General features: G+C 37.4%; 1 protein-coding gene across 2 annotated transcripts in view; it reads right to left on the bottom strand.

Moving 5' to 3' along the window:
* FGGY (FGGY carbohydrate kinase domain containing) overlaps window positions 1-19,644 on the bottom strand; it is a 123,184-nt gene that overhangs the window by 74,081 nt on the left and 29,459 nt on the right. For both annotated transcript variants that reach the window (XM_009993577.1, XM_009993576.1), the window contains 2 exons: window positions 11,009-11,124; window positions 805-933 (listed from right to left, as the gene is read on the bottom strand). In XM_009993577.1, the coding sequence (XP_009991879.1) occupies window positions 805-933; window positions 11,009-11,124 (245 nt within the window). The remainder of the gene's footprint in view (window positions 1-804; window positions 934-11,008; window positions 11,125-19,644) is intronic.

Below are 19,644 nucleotides of genomic sequence, written 5' to 3'. Positions count from 1 at the left end.
CCTGCTGAAAGAAACACTGAATCACTTTGTTGTTGACTGTATTTAGATAAGGCCAATCAGCATAGTAAGAAAATTAAGCCACTGAGCCTCACCAAATATATTTCACTACAGCTGAAACTAAGCATATCAGAATATTGTGTTGGAAAAGGCAAAAATCTAAGCATCAGGCCTCCCACTCCAGTTATGGATAAAAAGTTCAAAATCACAGGAGAGGAATGCTATGCAGTGGCCAGCTCCCCCTTTACTTTGCTTTGTTAGTTTAGACACACTGTGTTTACATCTTCTAACCCCTTGGGCCAAAAGCAGAATTTTTGGTATATATCCTACACTGGGCTACCATACATGTATGTGAAAAAAAGTCTCTATTGCAATAGTTAAACAAAGAGTGAATCAGTTCTAAAATTAAGAAGGAAGACTATGAACAAACCTCAGATTTGAAACTTCTGCCTCAGAAGGTTAATTTTTTCTTCTTTCTTCCTATCTAAGTTCTGAGTAACAAAAGATGCAAACTCTCGGCACGTTGGCACAGAGTAGTGTTCCAGTTGAAGAATTCTTAGTGGACCTAAGTTATCAAACTATTTGGAAATCCAGCTGAAAAGAAACAAGCAGTGATAGGCCCTTTCTGTAAACTGATACTCAATATTAGCAATTACTGTGAGGGCTTTTTAATTTTAGTTACACTATTTTGTAAGAATAGCATCAAAGCAAATTGCTGGATACAAAACAGGCTGTGAGAAAAATGGCTTTCTAAAATTAATTCAATACATTCCCGTTTACAAGAAGAGTAAATATATGACTGAGTACCTAGTCCTCCTGCATGTGCATCAATGAGAGATGCTGCTACTGCAATCCCTTCAGGGAGACCAAGATCTTTTGCAGCTTCTGGCGTTAGACCTTTTCCAACAGACTCTCCAGGAGACAAGACGTGGTTTCCTGAGCAGACACAAGAAAAACCAAACACCTGTCAATTTACTAAACAGAGAAACAAATGTGTATGTTATTACAAGACCTCCCTTCCTCTCCCTCAAGTTAGTGTGGAATATTTAAAACAAAAAATTGCATCAAAGACATATTATCTGATTAAGAAGTATCTTTCATTATCTGTCTGTATATTAAATACAACCATGTTAGATCAGGCTGTCCCCTAGCAATTCAAAAGTTCAAAAGCATTCAACGTTCTATCTAGCCACAGAGAAAGATTTCACCACAAGCAATTAAATTCTGCTTGGCATCTTTCCAAGAGATAGGAACTACTTCTGCAGAAATCCCAAGCTGTTGCGGTGGTTTCTGCAGCCATTCTCTGGGCATGGAAACAAGACTCAGCTCAGGCCACACTCAACAACTGAACACTCCACCTGTTGCACCAGGCAAGGGCCCATTTTTTTCCATTTCACAGCAGTTTCCACCAGTAGTAAGGTGGCTATAGTAACAGAAACTAGCTTAAGCAATAAATTCCTCCTGTCACAGCTGTATTTCCTCACAGGATTCAACAATCCAGTTTTGAGCATTCACTGGCCTTACAAAGTGTGAAGAACAATATGGTCACTCCAAACACAAGGCACTGCAACCTGCCCTTCTCAATGCTGTACACAGGGAGCCTGGTGGCAGGTCTTGTCTGCACTGCTCTCCCCTACCATAATGCACAGCCAAAGCAATGAGACTGACAGCTCCTGGAGCCACACACACTTTGCTATTTATCTAAAGATGTGGTGGGTGAGAGGCAGTGAAAGGCACAGTGGGAGCTCCCATACACCTCCCTGCCAACACCACAGCATTAAATCACAGACTTTGTGATCATTTCGTAGTATATATCTGTTGTGTTTACTCAGTTCAACAAATCTGGGCAGAGTTGACAAAGTTCCTTTTTAAAATAAAAGAAGCTTATTTTCAGTCAAGTCTATTGAGAACGTTACACCTAAAGCACCTTCTGATGTGTAAAAAGGAAATAAAACATCCTCCACAATAGAGGTTAAGAGGAATAGCATATCATAAAATATACATAAAATATACACTAATCCTCATGAGCATAATTTTATAGAAATACAGTTATACTACCTTACTGCTAGATTAAGATTATTATATTAAATTAACATGTGAAAAACTGGATTTCAGTTTTATATATTACTCAGATTTTTGGCTTTGATGTAAATTATGTTGGTTCTTCACTTCAAGAATGGTGCCCGCTTCCTGTTGGATGCAGTGCATGGAGAACTCTATGATCAGAGCCCACAACTGCTCCAGCCACATGACTGTCTCTGAAATCCTAGGCTGAATCTCATCCTGGAAATCTGAAACATGTATAGCCAAAACTTTTGCACTTGACTGGGTTTAATTTGGGGAAGTAACCAAAACTCACTCATTTCATCATTCCAGCAGTTTATATAGAAGGAAGAAATTATATTAAACTAACTCTTTACAGCACACACAAAAAATTAAATCTGTATTTTATTAATTCTTATTGTAAAGTCAAAACATTGTGATAGCTTTTTCAAGAGGTGTATCTTTTCAATTTTTTTTTTTTCACAGTCAGTTGGAGAGTAGGATGTTTCTCTTTATGAACTTTTGTATTGCCTTTCTGTGTTTTCAAGACATCAGAGAATAATACCAATAAAACAAAGTTCTCTGCTTCTCCTGACATACAAAGACCCTACAGGTGGAGGGAAGTTCAAAAGAGTTCATGCAGCTAAACCCACATCTTTTTATTCAGCATCAGCTGCCTGGTCTTAAAGCATACAAATATCTTGTATATACAGCATAAGACTAAATTATCCTGAAATAAAACCTCTTCTCAGGCACTCAATTCCACAGTTGGCTTGTTTATATCAGTCTTACTGGTCAAACATTTTAGTGTGTAATTATTATGTGGTTAAACTCCATTTTAGAGATCAGAGCTACTATTAGACAAAATATTTTCCCACCAGCATCTCAATTACTGTATTTCTAGATAATGAGCACTAAGGGAGCAATTTCAGAGGTAAAGATAATCCTCTTCTCTATGACATGTGTAGAAAATGACCCTATGGATTCCTTTGGTACTAGTAATGTATCAGAGTGATGAGCAGCATTGCTATCCCTAAAGGGCACAAAGCATGTGAGAACATGCAAGGATGGGTTTCTAGTCATTTGGAGATGCAGCATAAAAATCTTGTGCTTTAAAAAAACAGAACTAATTAATAGTAGTGTATGCCCTGTCTGTTTTGGAAGTCAAGGTAAACAGTTACTCCTTGACTGAAGGCATTTGCTGACAACTTGGGAACTGACAGAAGTCACCCATGACAAGGATTGTGAAGGGGAGTCTCCTAGAATCACACAACTGTCAGGGAGAGAAGAAAAGAAATGCTAGCAAGGTAATACTGCAGCTGAGGACATGGACTCTGCCCCTCTACTTCAACTTCCCAGCTTTAGATAGCAATGAAAGCTCCACTATGCCCATAAGAGATGTTCACAATGAGCTTTGTAAAAGGGCAGAAGCTTTGAATGAACCACATGGATACAGACCTAGAAAGGGAGTTAAGAGTCCTCATGCTTTACTCTTCACTGAAAAACTAGTATCAGCCAAGTATCAGTATGCTTAGAATCTGTAGGCATAACGCTATTAAATTATAAAATAAAAACACAAAAAGCAGCCAAAGAGGAGCCAAAATTAAAAAGTAAAGCATTTGAAACAGATTATACTCCAGTACTAGACCAAGAGAGACTGAACAGATTCTTAACTGAGCAAAACACAGTGGCTTTAGAAGTCAAGGAACAGCTACTATAAAAATAAAGGTATTCCACAGCTACACACCAGTATTTCAGGAGCAGGCACTGCCTCCCTTAAATCCTACCTGTCAGGGGAAAGAAGCTGTCAGGGACAGAAGAAAGGAAGGGGAGCTGCCTGCAGTGAGAGCAGCACAGGAGGCTGCACAAAAGAGGCAGTGAAAGGACCGAGTCTTCTCAAGGCTCCTGCCAAAGTAAATGTATCAAGTCTTTTGTTTACAGTAGTCTCCTGTTCAAGTCATTTACCTTTGCTATAATGGCTTCCAAAATTAGACCTAACCAAACAAACCCATAATGGCTGGAGCTGGAGAACTTTCTGTTTCACATTCACACAGATGCTTCCCTAATGCAATGCCTTAATCCACAAACTTTTCATTTCATATGAGACGGGCTATTTCTAGCTATTTTTTCCCCTATAAAACAGTGAGTTTACAAAAGGAAAAAGCTGTCTCAATCTCTTCCTCTTCTTTTATCCTTCTTCGCAGACTAATGTTAGAATTTGCTGTGATCAGGTTCTGTTTAAATAATTTCTGTGGTACTAAGGACCCTCTACCTTTTGAGGTGGTTACCACAGCGACCAGCTATTTACCAGACGCAACACACAAGGCAGACAAGACATCTTCAGTCAACTTTAGTAATCAAAGTTCACTATACGGCTTACTAATATTTAACAGAAGTAGGTACTTTAGGAGGTAGATCTTTTTAAAACCCACAAAAGCAGAGCGCAGCAGGGGGCCCAGCTGACTCAATGATGATATATGCACCCAGACCAGCTTTTCATCTCTCATGCAGAACGTGGCTGCATTTCATATGTGCTTATATTTGGCTGTACAAGTGCATAAAAATACAAAAGGAAGAAAATCAAAAGGAGATGTCCCTTTTCTTCACTAACTTCACACAAGCAAACTTGAACTTGGATATATGAATCCTTTGCTGAAAGCCCAGCAACCTCAGAAAGAAATTCAATCAAAGGGTACATCCTGTCTCCATTTTATAGCCTCCCCTAAACTAGACAACCTAAATGCTTTTTAATTTAAAAGACAATACACAGAATGGATTTCCTGTTAAATAAGCAATATATAACATGAACAGAAGTTACCCAGTTAAACAAAATAGTGCTAAATACACATCAAAGAAAACAGGAACTTAGTAAAAAGAAGCACTGTCCAACCAAATGGATCTCGTAATAAGCAATGTAAGGGATTTTTTTCCCCCCCAATGGTTGGCTCATTACAAAGCTTGCAGGGATTCTCCAATTTTTGAGTTTTCTAATAATCCTCACAATGCCAAAAAAGTCTGGTACATGCAAGGAACAAACAACATGGCTCTTATGATACATTGTCCCAACCCTATTTCATATACAATACATTACTAAATATCGCTCTCAATTACATACAATATTCACCTTTAACTAAGATACATGTGGCTGATTGCTCTACAATTTTTAATCCAGCTGATTAGCAAAAATAGCAGTAAGATCAGAAGGAAGCAGGATAATGACAAGGACTACAAAACTGCAATATTAATTTTTTCTTAGGACTGAATGCATGGTGGTTAAAGGGCATTAAAAACAGTCAGATTCAGAGCTTTTTTGATCTGGAAGTACTCTCCATAAAATTTCCTGTTTGGCAGTTAAAAACAAGAATTTTCATTCAGGAAAACCAGAACAAATTGTGATATTAGAGGCTTATGTAGAAGTGAGAAAAACAGCTGGTTAAATTAAATCAATTTGGCTTTCTTCAGTTTAAAATTCATCTCTGTCTATGTGAGCTGCCACGGTAGCACTAGGCAAAACTAATTTGGGTCCTTTCCATCCCACTCTTCCATACAGTGGATACCTTTGGCTGAACAACATCTCAACTACCTAACGTATTATTACTTAGGGCAGACATACTAGGTTGCTAAATACTGGCAAAAGCAACGAACCTATGTGCAGGCAGATCCTGAGTCATTAAGCTGAAAAGTAACTAGGTCTGCAGAGCCTAGGTGCCTATTTCAACAAAGGCCTTCTTGTCCAAATGAGAGAGCTACTTCATGTATAAATGATAAGCTTTGCTGGCCAAAGGTCAAAAGAAAATGAAAAAAAGCATTCTGCATCATTGCATCATTAGGCATCTACACTGAGGGACATGACTAAGTTTTCATTACTAGATTGTAGTGGAACAGGGCAGAATGAACATGGCATGATTCACTCCTCACTTTGCTGACCTGCATGTGGGTATAAAACATGTATATTTGGATGTCTTACTAAGTAACTAGATGCAATGCATTTGCATCCAAACTCACTACCTGTTCTCACATTTCTGCTTGAGAACAGTTAATTTATATAGGCTGGTAATTTAGATTTCTGGCACATTATGGTACAATATTCCTAACAGTGTTCCTAAATGCAAAGATCAACGTAGACAACGTGACTGTTGTTATACTTGCAGAGTTGCAAGAAATCAGGCTTTGGATTGGTACAGTACATCACTAAGACTGTACAGGCAAGTTAGCTCATATTAATACAGACCCTCACTTAGCAGAATGTTTTTTATTGCTGGATATTTTTTAATAATTCACATTATAACAACTCCTCTTGGAATAAATAATTATGGCTTTCTCCAGGTGGAAAGAAATGACAGACCAAAAATAACCTGATAAGATACTGAAAGGATGCTTTTGAATTTTTCACCTAAGCTTCTGATACAGTCTTATCCGCCACCACATTCACACAGTATCCAGCCCTAATACCTTTTCTGAGAAGATACTGATGCATTCTAAGGGGTTCAGAAATGAGTTGGGAAAGCAATTACAAGGACTGAGAAGTATGACAGTTCACATAAGTTTTGGTGAAAAACCTCAAGCAGCTCAGTGTTTTGCTTTAAGGTAGGAAGCTTCAGCCTGTGCAGGTCAGGCATGTCACTACAGTCTGCTAGACAGGAGCAGGAAGTTAAAGTTCAGATGAAAAATAAGGTGTATTCTTTCATTAATTCATTAATTTTGAGAAATGACAGCAATTAATAATCAACAACCTTTAAGTCTGAAGCAGGCTCTTCGTCACAGGAAATTATAAAATCAAGAGTAGTTCTAAGACATACTTTGAACTACTTAATGAAGATCAGTTTGCTGCTCCATCACAGACAAAAGGAAACACCCCTTTACAAAGATAGAATTTTAGCCTCCAGCTTTCACTCTATAGGAACAGTAAAACCTATTCTGCAGTAACTGCAATGCTCTCCCAGACAAAGGCACTACCTTCAACCAAAAAAAAGACTTGGCATAAAATATTGCCATACAATAAAAAAATCATTATTTGGTCCCTTAAGTAGCCCCTGAAGTAGAGGGCTGTGGTGAAAATTTATCAGGCGTTTTCCTCCAAATGGAATATATGCTTCAGTACCCTAAGAGGTCCAGAGTACATGAAATTTTAACGGAATTGTTAATGTCTTTCTAGGTATTATAATACCACAAAGAGATACCCATCATGTGTTCTCACCACAGCAGATAAATGCTAATGCCCGTAGTACACAACACTTTCATGGTGGTTTTGAATACAAGCCATCTTCTACTTTCTTGGTGGGAAAATTGATGTGATCAATAAATTTTGCAGCATCTCCAGATAAGACTCTTTACCTTCACAAATGTTATCAGTAAATTCAAGATGTACAGAAGGGACCACAAACAACTGACTATGTGGATTCCCTGAAAGACTGTTCTGCTCTGAGAAATGTAAAATGTCAACGTCCTGAGAATTTTCAGAAGTCAACCTACGCCTTGATGTGGGAAAGGTTTGTGGAAGATCCTAAAAGTCAGATGTGAGGGTCTCCCTTATCAACAAGGTCATACGATAAGTTAAATTGAAACTAAGAGAAGCATACTACCTGGAACCACAAGCACCACTCTAATTACAGTAAATACATTTCTGAAGGGCAAGGCATTTTAAAAGTGATGTTTAAAAGTGTATTTATCAGAATAAAGAAAATGTACATTAAAGAAGGTATTATCAGGTAATTTCCATAAAAATTTCCAGTGTAATGAAAGTTAAGGCTATTTTAAAAAATTCTAGTCATAACTATTAACCTATAGCTGGAAACAATAATCACTGCACTAGAGATTTAAAAGCAAAAAAACCAGCATAGCTTTCCTGCCTGTTTTTAAAAATGTGTTTACTTTTGTTACAGTAAGAAAATCTTGCCAGTTTTATCCTGTAACATTTTGTTTTATTTAGAAAGAAATGATGATTCAAGAACCTGTTAATCTTTTAGGAAATATATGTGAGAAAAATACTACTATCTCTCTTTACAAGGGGCACATGCAGGCATTAAAATATATCCTTGTATTTGAGCTAAACAAACCTTCAGCAGACATACACAGACTTAGACAAGCTTGAGAACAGAAAAGGAAATTCCACTAGAATTACTTCAGACTTGTCAGGTTTTTGGTTTTGTTTTCATTTTGGGAGTATTTTTTGACCATGTACAACCTCTGTTCAACCTACTCCTACCTAGGTTATCTGGCAATTTCAAGTTCCTTAACCTGCAAGCCAGCTAAATCCATTGCTTCAAATACTCTCCTGTCAGCCATATAGCACAATATGATGTGCTTCTTGGAAGCACAGACTCTGACTGCTTTCCCATACAAGTTAAACAAATTGCTTTCCTTTTGTACAACATGATGTTAGCAGCAGCTGAGACTGCTCACTTAGGGCAGCACCCTGAAGCAACACTATAAATAGCTGAGTTTGTGCAAGGTGTGATCCTATGCTTGCTGTTGTCAGTGTAGCATTTGTGGGCTACTAGGAGGAGGTCTAAGCAGGAATGGTGCTTTGCCACCAATGCCAACACCTTGGGAGTTGGTAGGATGGAGTCTTCCACTGCACAGACCATTGCAGCTGCAGTTTAACTAGTGCTGCTTGAGTGACTGAATGGCACTTTCCTGGCAGGTGGATCTACACTGACCTGATTAATTTAAATTCAAAGTAAGCTGAGCTTATTCAGAGTGCCCTTCCCAAGACCAATGAACACCCATTAAAACAAGCAAACCCCCCAATCCTTGACTAGAACAATGTTAACATTCCTATTTTCCTATGTGCAGGCCAGAAACACCGATAAGAAAGGGGGTGGCAGAAAGCAAAGCACTTCCACAGCACACAACAGAGACCTCAGCATTGTCAAGTAGCCTCTGGCCAGGGAGTGAGTTGCTTTGTTTTGGTGTGGTTATGTCTCCTTCTGAAGCTAAACCCTTCCGAGAGACTCCAACAGGTGCAGTTTATCTTCTAAATTCAATAGAATGGCGTAATTGCTATCTGGTTTGCACACCTGTACAGAGTGCTCTTTCCTCCCTCTTCAGAGACACATGAAAGAAGGCCACTGCCCTGCATTTCTGTTTTATCACACAGTTAAATATAAGAAATGTAACATGTTCATTTTTTAAAAAGGAAAGGTTAGACAAATGGTCATAGAAACAAGCATATATTCTACCTCAGGCAAGGTTTCAGCCTCAGTTTGCTAAACAAGAAGTGTCTTCTACTTTGGACACACCTAGGGTCACCAGCCCAAGAATTTGAAAACCAGAGGATTTCTCAAGGTGAATACAAGTATGTGCTCTTCAGAAGCTTCAGGGTCTACCCTCCAGTTTGGTGCAATTCTGGAGGTCAGATTGTGCTGCTCCTGTTCCAGCAGAGACCCACTCAGGCATTCCAAGGTTCATTTCCCCAACAATCAATGCAGTCACCTGGGGAACTAGACACTTTCCCCATTAACTCAGGAAAACATTTTTGTCTTGCAAGAAACACCAATCAACAGAAGTAAATTTACTGATTTATTCTGTAAACATTGTGTTTTAACAAAAATGTAAGCCTGACACTGGAAATGAACGTTTTTTGTCTTGCTAAATGCTGAGCCAGACATAGATTATTTTACGAGGCTTCCATCGCAACAAAAGGCCCTTTTTATTAATGGCTACTTGATCACTTAAAACATGTATGTTTAGTTACTTAAAATGGCAAATGGCTTTGCACTGTCCTTGAAATGCATTGCATAAATATTATATTAAAGCCTTAGCTTACACTTTATGAATTATTTATTTAAAAAATATTCTTCCATGAGACCACCAGCCGAGATGTTCCATTTTCTGGTAAAAAACATGTATTTATTGCATGTCTTATTTTAACATGTTGAAGATTTGCTAAAAGCCACATCTGATAAATGTTGTAAGAATTGTACTCAACCCAAAACCTCAGGAAGCTAAAAGCCTAATACTCCTAGTACATGTTATACCTTTGTATAAGCAGTTTCATTTGCAGGGGGAAAAACTGAAATCTATTCAAGGAAGCTTTCAAGTACTATTCTCTGATAACATGAAAATTACCTATATTTTGTGATCATCAGAAAAGTTTATAGATAATATTTCATTTCACTACAGTCCTCCCTACATGATTTCTACTTCATGTTGCTTCATTTAAACCACTGTACAAACTTGTTCAAAGTGCTAGACATAAAAAAAAAAAAATCAAAGGAAATTTCAGATAATTAACTTTGATGAACGAGCATATTTTAATTCATGTCTGGTAATATTCTTGTTAATGACATGTCTGCTTAGGACATCCATTAAAAGTCCATTAACTTAACAGGGAAAGTCTAATAAAGTTATCCTGGAAATTTTCTGGTATATTAACATTATGGACTTTTAATGAATATCTGCTGTAGGAACTGCTATTAGCAAGGCTACCATTCTAATTAAACTTAGGCTCTAAGACAGCAAAAAACCCAGTATGAAGATAATAACATGCAGAAGCAGCACTTAAAAAAAATAAATTACTATAATGGAAATTGGTACAGGTCAGAAAACATGCTATCACTAACAGTATAAATTATTACATTGTGGCTTTTTTTGTAGCCTGCCACCCAATATACCCAGATCAGGTGCTTCCTACGTGCAAACCCTTGCTAAGGCTCACAGTTACTTCTCAGTTGTTGAGGCTGAGCAGAACTGAAAGGCTAAGTAGGCCTTTCAGAAGGGTAGAAGATATAAAATTTAAACAGTTTTTTATGACAATGCCAAATAAAAACTGTGCTAGGGAAAGCTGTTACCTGTGGGCATCCAGCTTTTTTATCAACCCACCTGAAGCTTCAAGTCCTGCCACATTTCTGCTGATATTCACAATAATTCAGTAGGTCGTTTCACATTAATATATCTTTTATACATATATATATATACATATTTATGTATATAACTTTTAAATGTATAAAACAATTCCCTGATTTACCTATTTTTTCATATTTATCTTTCACCAAATCTTCCAAACCAATCATTTTCCAGAAACTGTCATCCCAGCCTCCATCTGAAGTGTATGTCCACTTGCACACTACTGTACAGAGAGACCTGGAAAGAGACAAGAGAGGTATAGAATCAGGCAAATGATCATTTGGTTTTAAAGTTCTGACTACAAAAAAGTTTGTGCAAAATTATTTCTTCATTCACTGGTCAAGACCTCCACAAAATATACTAACATTAAAATAATTGTTTGCTGCTTGGAGTGCCCATCCTGAGATAGCTTAAAAGGATCTTATGTTTAAGATTCCTCTCTGCTAAAACAACTCCTGGCCTGGGCACTTCATTGCATAAATAAAATGCAAAAGTAAAATAAGAGGCCATTCCCAGAAGACAGCACAGCATGATCATAACAGCTCCAAGAAAGATTCCTGCTTTCCCAGGCTGCATCTAAACAGCAATGTTTTGTACACATTATGTCCTTAGAAGAACTTTATATTACATATATTCCAGCAGAATTGCAATTTACAGATTATGTATGCATCTCAGAAATGTTACATTCCCCCCAAAACATTAACAGCATTCCTGAAAAATTAGTATTTCTGTCTGAACAATTAGAACCATCTCAGAAGATCAGTATTTAATTGTGTTTGAAAAGCGAAGAAACTAAAAGATATTAAAAATACTAAATACAACTGAAAATTTCAGCTGCCTGCAGTCCTGGGAATGCTACCATACCATCAAGTGCAAGACATCTCAGATGCACCTCAGAGAATCACATCATAACTGTCTTGCAAGGCAGTTTCTTTGCCATTCATTTTTAGTCGAGGTGTGTTCCCACAAACATTCTTTTTATTAAGATGTTACAATTTGAGCATGTATCTTCAAAGCAAATAAATTTACTAGAGCATTTGACTTTTTCTTGCAGTTTTGCGTAAGTAAAATCCAAACAAAATTTCTCTCTACAAAAAAATATTTTTCAGTTCAATTAATCCCACCTTTTTATCTAAGTGAACTACCTAGGGATCTAAATAAGGAGAATTACACTATAATTTTTATTACTGTATTACATAGTGTTACTTACATAACCATAATGCCTAGGTAAACCAGATCTGGCCAATAAGCCCACTGCCTACAGCAAGGTACAATTACTAAACCAAGAAGGAAGACTGCTGCCTTCAGGAAATTAAAAAATAAGACAGCAACAGAGCTGATAAATACAGTGAGGTGTCCCAAAGACTGTCACTCATATCAGCACCTACAACCTGTAGGTAAATATCACAATCAAACCCAATCAGATACTCAAAATACTGTTTTCAGTCAAAGGGAGAGAGATAAAACATACCATAAAATACTTGCTGACAGTACAGATCCCATTGCACTACCTAGGCAAAGCAGAGCTTCTTACTTCACAATTGTAGCAAAAGCATGCTGTAAATAAGGATCTGGTCTTTTTGAATAAGAGACCACTAATGGAATGGATTCTGCTACTTCCAAGCTTGACAGACATTCCTGTCATAGCTCCCAATCATTTTTATAGAAATACCCCACAAACAAGCAACAGTGAGTGCCTCTCCTCCATTAAAATACAGTAACAAAAACAAACAAAGAAATAAAAAACAGAATAGAAAAAGACTCCACAAGTAAAACCTAAGGCTTCTAGAGACTGATACTGTACACCTAATAAAGCCAAATAAGAACAGGAGTCTTGCCACACAACTGGAAAACTACCTGGAATGCAGATTCACTGTGGTTTTGGGGGTTTACAATAAGAACCAAGGGTGAACAAGCGAGGGCAGGATTCTCATGGGATGGGACAGCTCAAGGCACTGCTCTCTGTACATCCTCTTACACGATGTGGAGCAGATCGGATGATTATACAGATTCCCTGTACTCCCAGTTCCTCATCCAGGACAGAAATGCGTATTTCAAATGTATCATGTTTCTTTTCATTTTGTTCTTTTGGAGTGACCATGTTTTTACACCCAGAGAACTGGTGATGTACATTCCCAATGCCACTATTTATAAAGTTTGCTCTTCACAATGAGAGAATTAGTTAACAAGACACATTTGGGGAAAAAAAAAAAGAACTCAAAAGAAATAGAGATAACTATTTGAATCCTTATAAATGCCATGGAGGTTGTTTCAAGGTTACTCTACAAACAATTTTTACTACCCCACTTCCTTTTATTTTTTTCCTTAAACAGTTGAAGAACAGATCAGACAATTACAATTCCGTGCCTGGTTTGAAAACAGAAAAGCACATGATCTGTAACTACAGCAATGACAGTGTTGATATAAGAAATTCCAATTTCTAAGGATTTAAAAGCCAGACACAGATATCTAATTAGGACCTTTGACAAAAACAGGGTAAATAAATAATTTCTAGGCTAAAGAAAATTCTGGGAAAAAATAAACATTTTCCCCAAATCAGTTCAAAACTTTAATTAAAAGGAAAAATAATGACAGAGTATTTGAAATAAAGATCGTTTCATCACTTCAGGAAAAACTTAACACATAAAGAGTGAAACAGTAATGCATCAAGTTTTCCCAAATATGGTAAATAAAAAATCACAATAAATTATCATCAGAACTGAACATGTATTTTTCTAATTAGATCAATGCCATGGACTATTGCCACACCCTGAAAAATGCTCTAAGGCTGACAGCTAAATGTCACAGTGCCTCACTTTCAAAGATCACAAAGCAATTCCGAGTCTATGCTCATCCAAAGAGAGACTGGAACAGTTTTGTTGGACTCCAAAGAGCATGTTTTAAAGAGGGGCCAGCTCTTCCATACTGCTTACTCTGAGAAGCACCACATTATACATACAGGCCCTCTGGAACAGTGCACAGAGGGACAGATTTTCCCCTTGCTGATAGACCAAAAATTCCAGTATATCAGAGCTCCCTGGATATGACTGGACTGAACATATTCTAGTATGAAATAGCAATGGGGCTGTGAGCATTTTCATCTTGTGCAGATTGATAAATGCAAAGTGCTTACAGCAGAAGGAAGAAAATATTCTTTCTGGTTGACTTTTTAATACAATATAGAAAATATGAACTAGGAAGGACACTTCCTGACAAATTAATTACCTGGCAGATCTGTAAGGGGAAGGTTCTGAAATTATGACCACGTCAAATATGAGCTAAACCACTGACCTTTTATGTTGGTAGGTTTTTATTATCATGACGACAACAAGAATCTCAAAACACTTGTAAACTCAATTCAAGTATTTATTCTTCTCTGAGATTTAAGCTCCTTATTCCACCCTTGCCACCACTCAATTGCCACTTAAGAAGTGCATGTTTAATTAAACAATATAGCCTTATACAAATCAATATCTAAGAGAAAGTACCATACTGCAGAATGGCATTCTAATCTCTTAGATAATAGTTCAAGAAAAAAGGATTTATTTGAGATACCTACAATGACAGACTAACTTCACTACATGTTTCAAAATCCCTGCCACTGACCTAATGAGGTGCTCTAATAATTAGATACAACTGCTCAGTCTGTATATCCTGGAGAGCTGTAGGCACTTGTAAAGAAAGCAGTTGGTTCATGGTGTCTTGGTTGGTTTTTTTTCAATACCAATGGCACAGATGTATCTCAGCTTTATGGGCAACGTTGAAGAAATTCCCCTCCAGAGTATCATCCTGAGAAAGTGATATCACAACTTGTAACTTTGAAAAACTGTATCAACAGTCATTTTGATAAAGAGGAACCAAAACATTACACCTGCAAAGAAAGCCTCAACTATCTGCAAATTCTATATTTCACAGCAACTCCTAAATTTTATGAAAGAAAGGGCAGACATTAAACAGAAACAGTACTGATATTCACTGTGATATATTTTTTTCTTCTGAACTGTTTGGCAGTATTGCCTCAATTATTTGGCCATAAACACCAGATTTGCACCAGCTAAAGCTGGATGAACCAGATGGACAGTTGCAAACATTCCCCTTGTTTCATTACCAGGATATCCTGGGTTCAAAGGTGGTGAGTTAATAGGCAACCATCTAGGCAACAGTCCTCTCTCAAATGCCTGATCTAATGCAGGACTTGAGGAGACATGGTGTGGAACCCCTCCAGAGCACAGGCCGTATTTAGCTTTTTGTATTATTGTTGAGAATTTGAAGACTGTTTTTCTCAAAGCATACTCCCAATACAATGAAATATTTTCTTTCTCTGTTCAGAGCAAAGATTTGCTTAGAATACTCCCTCTAAAAGGAAAAAAACAACAAACAAAAACCAAAACAAACAAACAAAAACATAAAAAAAACCCCAAACAAACAGGAAAAAAAAAAGACACAAAAAAAACCCAAACAAAAAAAAACCAAGAACTTTTTGCATGGAAAACTTTTATTTAAACCAGATTTTCAACAGGAACATGTTTATGTGTAGTGTTTCTTACAAATTCTAGTCTAGTAAGAACTATAGGATCCTACTTGCATCCAACAGCCTCAAGAAAAAAAAAATCTCTGCCACATTCATTACAAAGTCGATTTAGCTGGGCACAGCATATTACACAATCCTTTCTATTATGGTCTAGCTCTGAGTTTTTTCACATCTCTTGCTGAGGACTGACTGCAGATGTGCTAAAATCCTGCATGACCAGGATCTCAGCATTCTGAAAAACCCATCAGCAGTATGTCCTTAAAATAAAAAAATCATGAAGTTCAGGGAGTCTGGAAGGAAAGAAATCAGGTACATTCATAAAAAAAAAATGGGAAATACTGTATGGTCTTCATGATCTCAAAAAAAAAATGCATCTAAAAAAGGTCACAATAAACTTTTCCACACCTACTTAAGAATTGCCAGAGCTTTACGCTTTGGTCTGTTCTTTGCTGACACTGGTTCCCACACACCAGAAGGGATAAAGCAAGCAAGAACATGACTTCCAACTCTGCAGAGATTCTGCCCTGCCTGGGAGAATGGCTGTTATCTTTGTCAATGAAACACAGTCTAGGGAGTATTCCATAACTGCAGTAGTTTCCTGGAAGTTATCCTAATTTTGAGTATAGTTTAACAGAAAAGTGCCATTAATAAGGGTAGTTAGTAAAAGAAATGGTTCTTCCCTTAAAAGTGACCCCATCAGGTATTTATACATGGCTTTCCATTCACGAGGGTTGGTTAGGCTGGAAAATGAGTTAGCTACCAGTTTTAAAGGTAAAGTACCCTGTCTTGATCATCCTGAAGCACATGGAAGCTTTGTCCTTGATTCCAATGCAAAAGGATCTGCTCAATTCATCCTAACTGGTCAGAAATAAACGAAAACTCATTAACATAATTTAATCTTAACAGGTAACAGTTTAATTACAAAATAAGCTTAATGGATCACTTCCATGGAAAATGTCCTTGGCAAGCTGGCTTGTCATGCTGAGAGTGATTTGGTGGTGAATAACTAGGACCAAGTCCACCTGCTGAAGACTGCACCAAAGCCAAGGTAGGATAGGGTATAGGCAGGTCCAAGAGTGTGAAATAGGATAAATAACTTACTGCAGTCTTTTTCCCAGACTTATTTAAAGCTACAAAGAATCAATAACTAAGAAAGCTTTATGATGTTCTGAAGGCAAGAAGGAGACCTGAAACAATGCAGTGTGACAGTCACAACATCAAACATGTTTTTCTTTTTGTTCTGTAAAGTTCAAATTTAAAACAGATTTTTAATTCAAATTAAAAAACATAGCTTAGGGTTTGCTCAAGTGAACTTCTCCACATAATGACATCTGGACCAAGCTGTCAATGGCCTCCCAAATTATGCACTCCACAGTCTCAAGGCTTTTTCCAAAAAGGAGCAATTCACCACCCTAAGACAGTCAGAGATCTGACAGTGGTTTTTGCAAAAATGTTCCAGACAAAAAGACAGAGCACACATGCTCCCAGCATCCAAGCTTTATATTAAGCAGCACTGGGCACTGGTACTGCAAGAGCCTGAAATACAGCAGAGGTTATCACTCAGCAATAGGAAACATGTAATTATTCTCTGCTTCATTATGGCTAATGCTATATACATTAATACTTGACCTTTGAAACAGAACCAGATTATTAGATCCACATACACTGCTGTTATTTATACCTGCCACACCAATGTCTCTGCCTGCCTAGGGTATCTTGCTGCTTTGGGGGAAGTAGGAAAAGAGGGCAATTCATCCTAAGGGAACGCTTCTCAGGCAAGAGGAGAAAAGATCTGACACCTAGCCATTTAGTTTTGAAATGCATAAAATGCAAGAAACGCTGCCCATGTGAAGCGATAGCTAAAAAGAATCCAAGAGCAGTGGGTTGAGCTCACAGAGGGGTAAGAACAGCTGCACCTGTTGTCACTCAGTTACTACAGTAGATCTCCCTGGAAGATTAGTTATAAACCACAGGGTGTGCTCTATTTCACATTTGCTGTCTGCATTTTACTCGTTTCACCTATTCAACAGCTCTTTAATTGCATTTATACAAACTGAAACATGTCAGAGTCTGTTCCATCCACCTAAGTGTGCAAATCCCAAGTTCCTAATATTTACAACACACCACTTTTTATTATTATTGCCTTTGACCCAAAGCCTATGAAATTCCTGCCTGCCTAAACCCACTGTCTTAGCACAGCAGTGCAATGTGATTCCTGCCTGAGAAGGGTTTTCTTCTTCTAACAAAACATTAAACATGCCAAAAAAAAAAAAGACAGGTGGAGAAGCCTGTTTGGGACAACTAGCAGACACATTCCAGTGGCACTCAGAGGCCTTAACTTCCAGTCTTTGCATGTCTGAGGACTTAAACCTTGGCAATAAGAGTAGCAAGGAAATTATGGTAATCAGCATTAGCAGTTCTACTAGCTTCATCCTTTCTATGCTCTGGACAACACTTACATATTAATAAATAATAAAATGCAGTCTGACCACCATTTAGAATTTTTTTTAAGTAGTTGGATATCATAGAAAAAGCAAAGCCTTCTCCCCACTTTGAAATCTTTGCTAACACTGCAGAGAAAAAAATATATAACATAAATAAGTAGAGATAAAATTCTAGGATTAATTTCCTTCCTTCTGTATGTTGCAATGAAATGCCAGTATTTTTAAACACTAAGGTCAATGGCAATTTTATTGTATTTCAAAACAACAGTTGGACTAAAATTGAAATCTCAAGTTTCAAGTGTTAATATTTCAAAAATTATTTGGATTTTCCTTTTTCTTTTAGAAGGCTTCATTATCTCATTTTAAATTTCTTTTGGTCCTCCTGCCTCAAAGGGCAGATGTCCCAAGGAAGGTACACCAGCCAGATCAGGCCACTACTGATTTTCTCATGCAGTAAGCAGGAGCTCCAGCTCCAGCAAAGCTTGCACCATGTGAAGCAAAGCGCTGAATAAGTACATTTCACAAATACTGTCTGCATGCCCACTTTCTAGTCAACACCTTTTCATTATTAACTAACTTCTCGACGTTTACTAGGAATAAAATACAAGAGAACAATTTCTTGTACTACTATAACATAGTTTCTTTGCAGGTTTTTCTCCAGGACCTCAATGAGAGGAGGAATTTCAAGGCAGACAAGAGCTTTTAGATCTCGTCAGGAGACAGCATGTGGAAGCAGGACTCAACTCTTCTAAACACATACAACCATGTGGGCATGTTGGAGTCCCACTCACAGGCCTCAGCAACAATCAGTGAGCAAGAAAGAACCTCTTTCAATCAGTAAATCAGAAAGTTACAATTATTTCTGTAAAGGGGAAAAACAAGTCAGTAACTCACGCTAGTATTTGGTGTTCAAGTTGTAACAGAAGGTTTTGGGCTGGCTTTTTAAATTACAGAATTTTCTAAGTAAATATGTTGTTTACTCAAAGGGATAGATTTTATTGTATGAAAAAAACAATTCACATTTGCAATTTTCTACACCCACATCTATAATTAATCTCTGATTATAGCCACTCCCTGACAAGATTCCATGTTATATTTAAACCCTGGGTGCCACTTTGAAAGAAAAAAAGAACAATGGGATCATTTTCAAAGACTACACAGCAGCACAAGGTTTCAAAGCAGCAAAGTTCTTTAAGGTGTGGTATCAACCTACTGACCACCTCAGCTGGAGTTAAGAGTAACCTCCAATTAGCACCACAATAAGCACAGAAGTCTCTTGAGAAGTATAAAGTGTAGCTGTTTCCTGTACTCTGGAAGAGGTATGAGACTGATGTTGTATTACACAGATATATCTCAAACCTAATGACAGACTGTTGGGAAAACCACTTCTGTGACACTCAGAGTCTAAGGATCAACCCACATAAATAAAACACTATGTTGGATAAGGTACTTTAAAAATGTAACATTTGTACATCTTCCCAGAGATGTGAAAGTATGCATTTGATATCTAAGTACTGCCAGAAAACTGGCATGTTTTGCTGTTTCATAAATACACACACACAGACTTATACACCATACAGATATTTACTTTGGATTGGAAGTGTACCTGTCAGTAATTGTTTGATGTAATCTATTGAAACCTGTCATCTAAAAAATAAAAATAAATGCATCAGACATTGCAAATGTCAAAAAAGTCATACAACAAAAGGTGAATCACACTAATTAAAATAAGATTATGCTATTTGTAACTGAGTCCAATGTGTGTGTGTGTGTGTGGGGGGG

This window comes from Chaetura pelagica, unplaced genomic scaffold (assembly GCF_000747805.2).
Source record: "Chaetura pelagica isolate M959 unplaced genomic scaffold, ChaPel_1.0 scaffold433, whole genome shotgun sequence".
In the NCBI taxonomy this organism is placed as follows: Eukaryota; Metazoa; Chordata; class Aves; order Apodiformes; family Apodidae; genus Chaetura; species Chaetura pelagica.
Note: the sequence above shows the minus strand (reverse complement) of the source record. Positions and strands in the feature narration are given on the sequence as shown.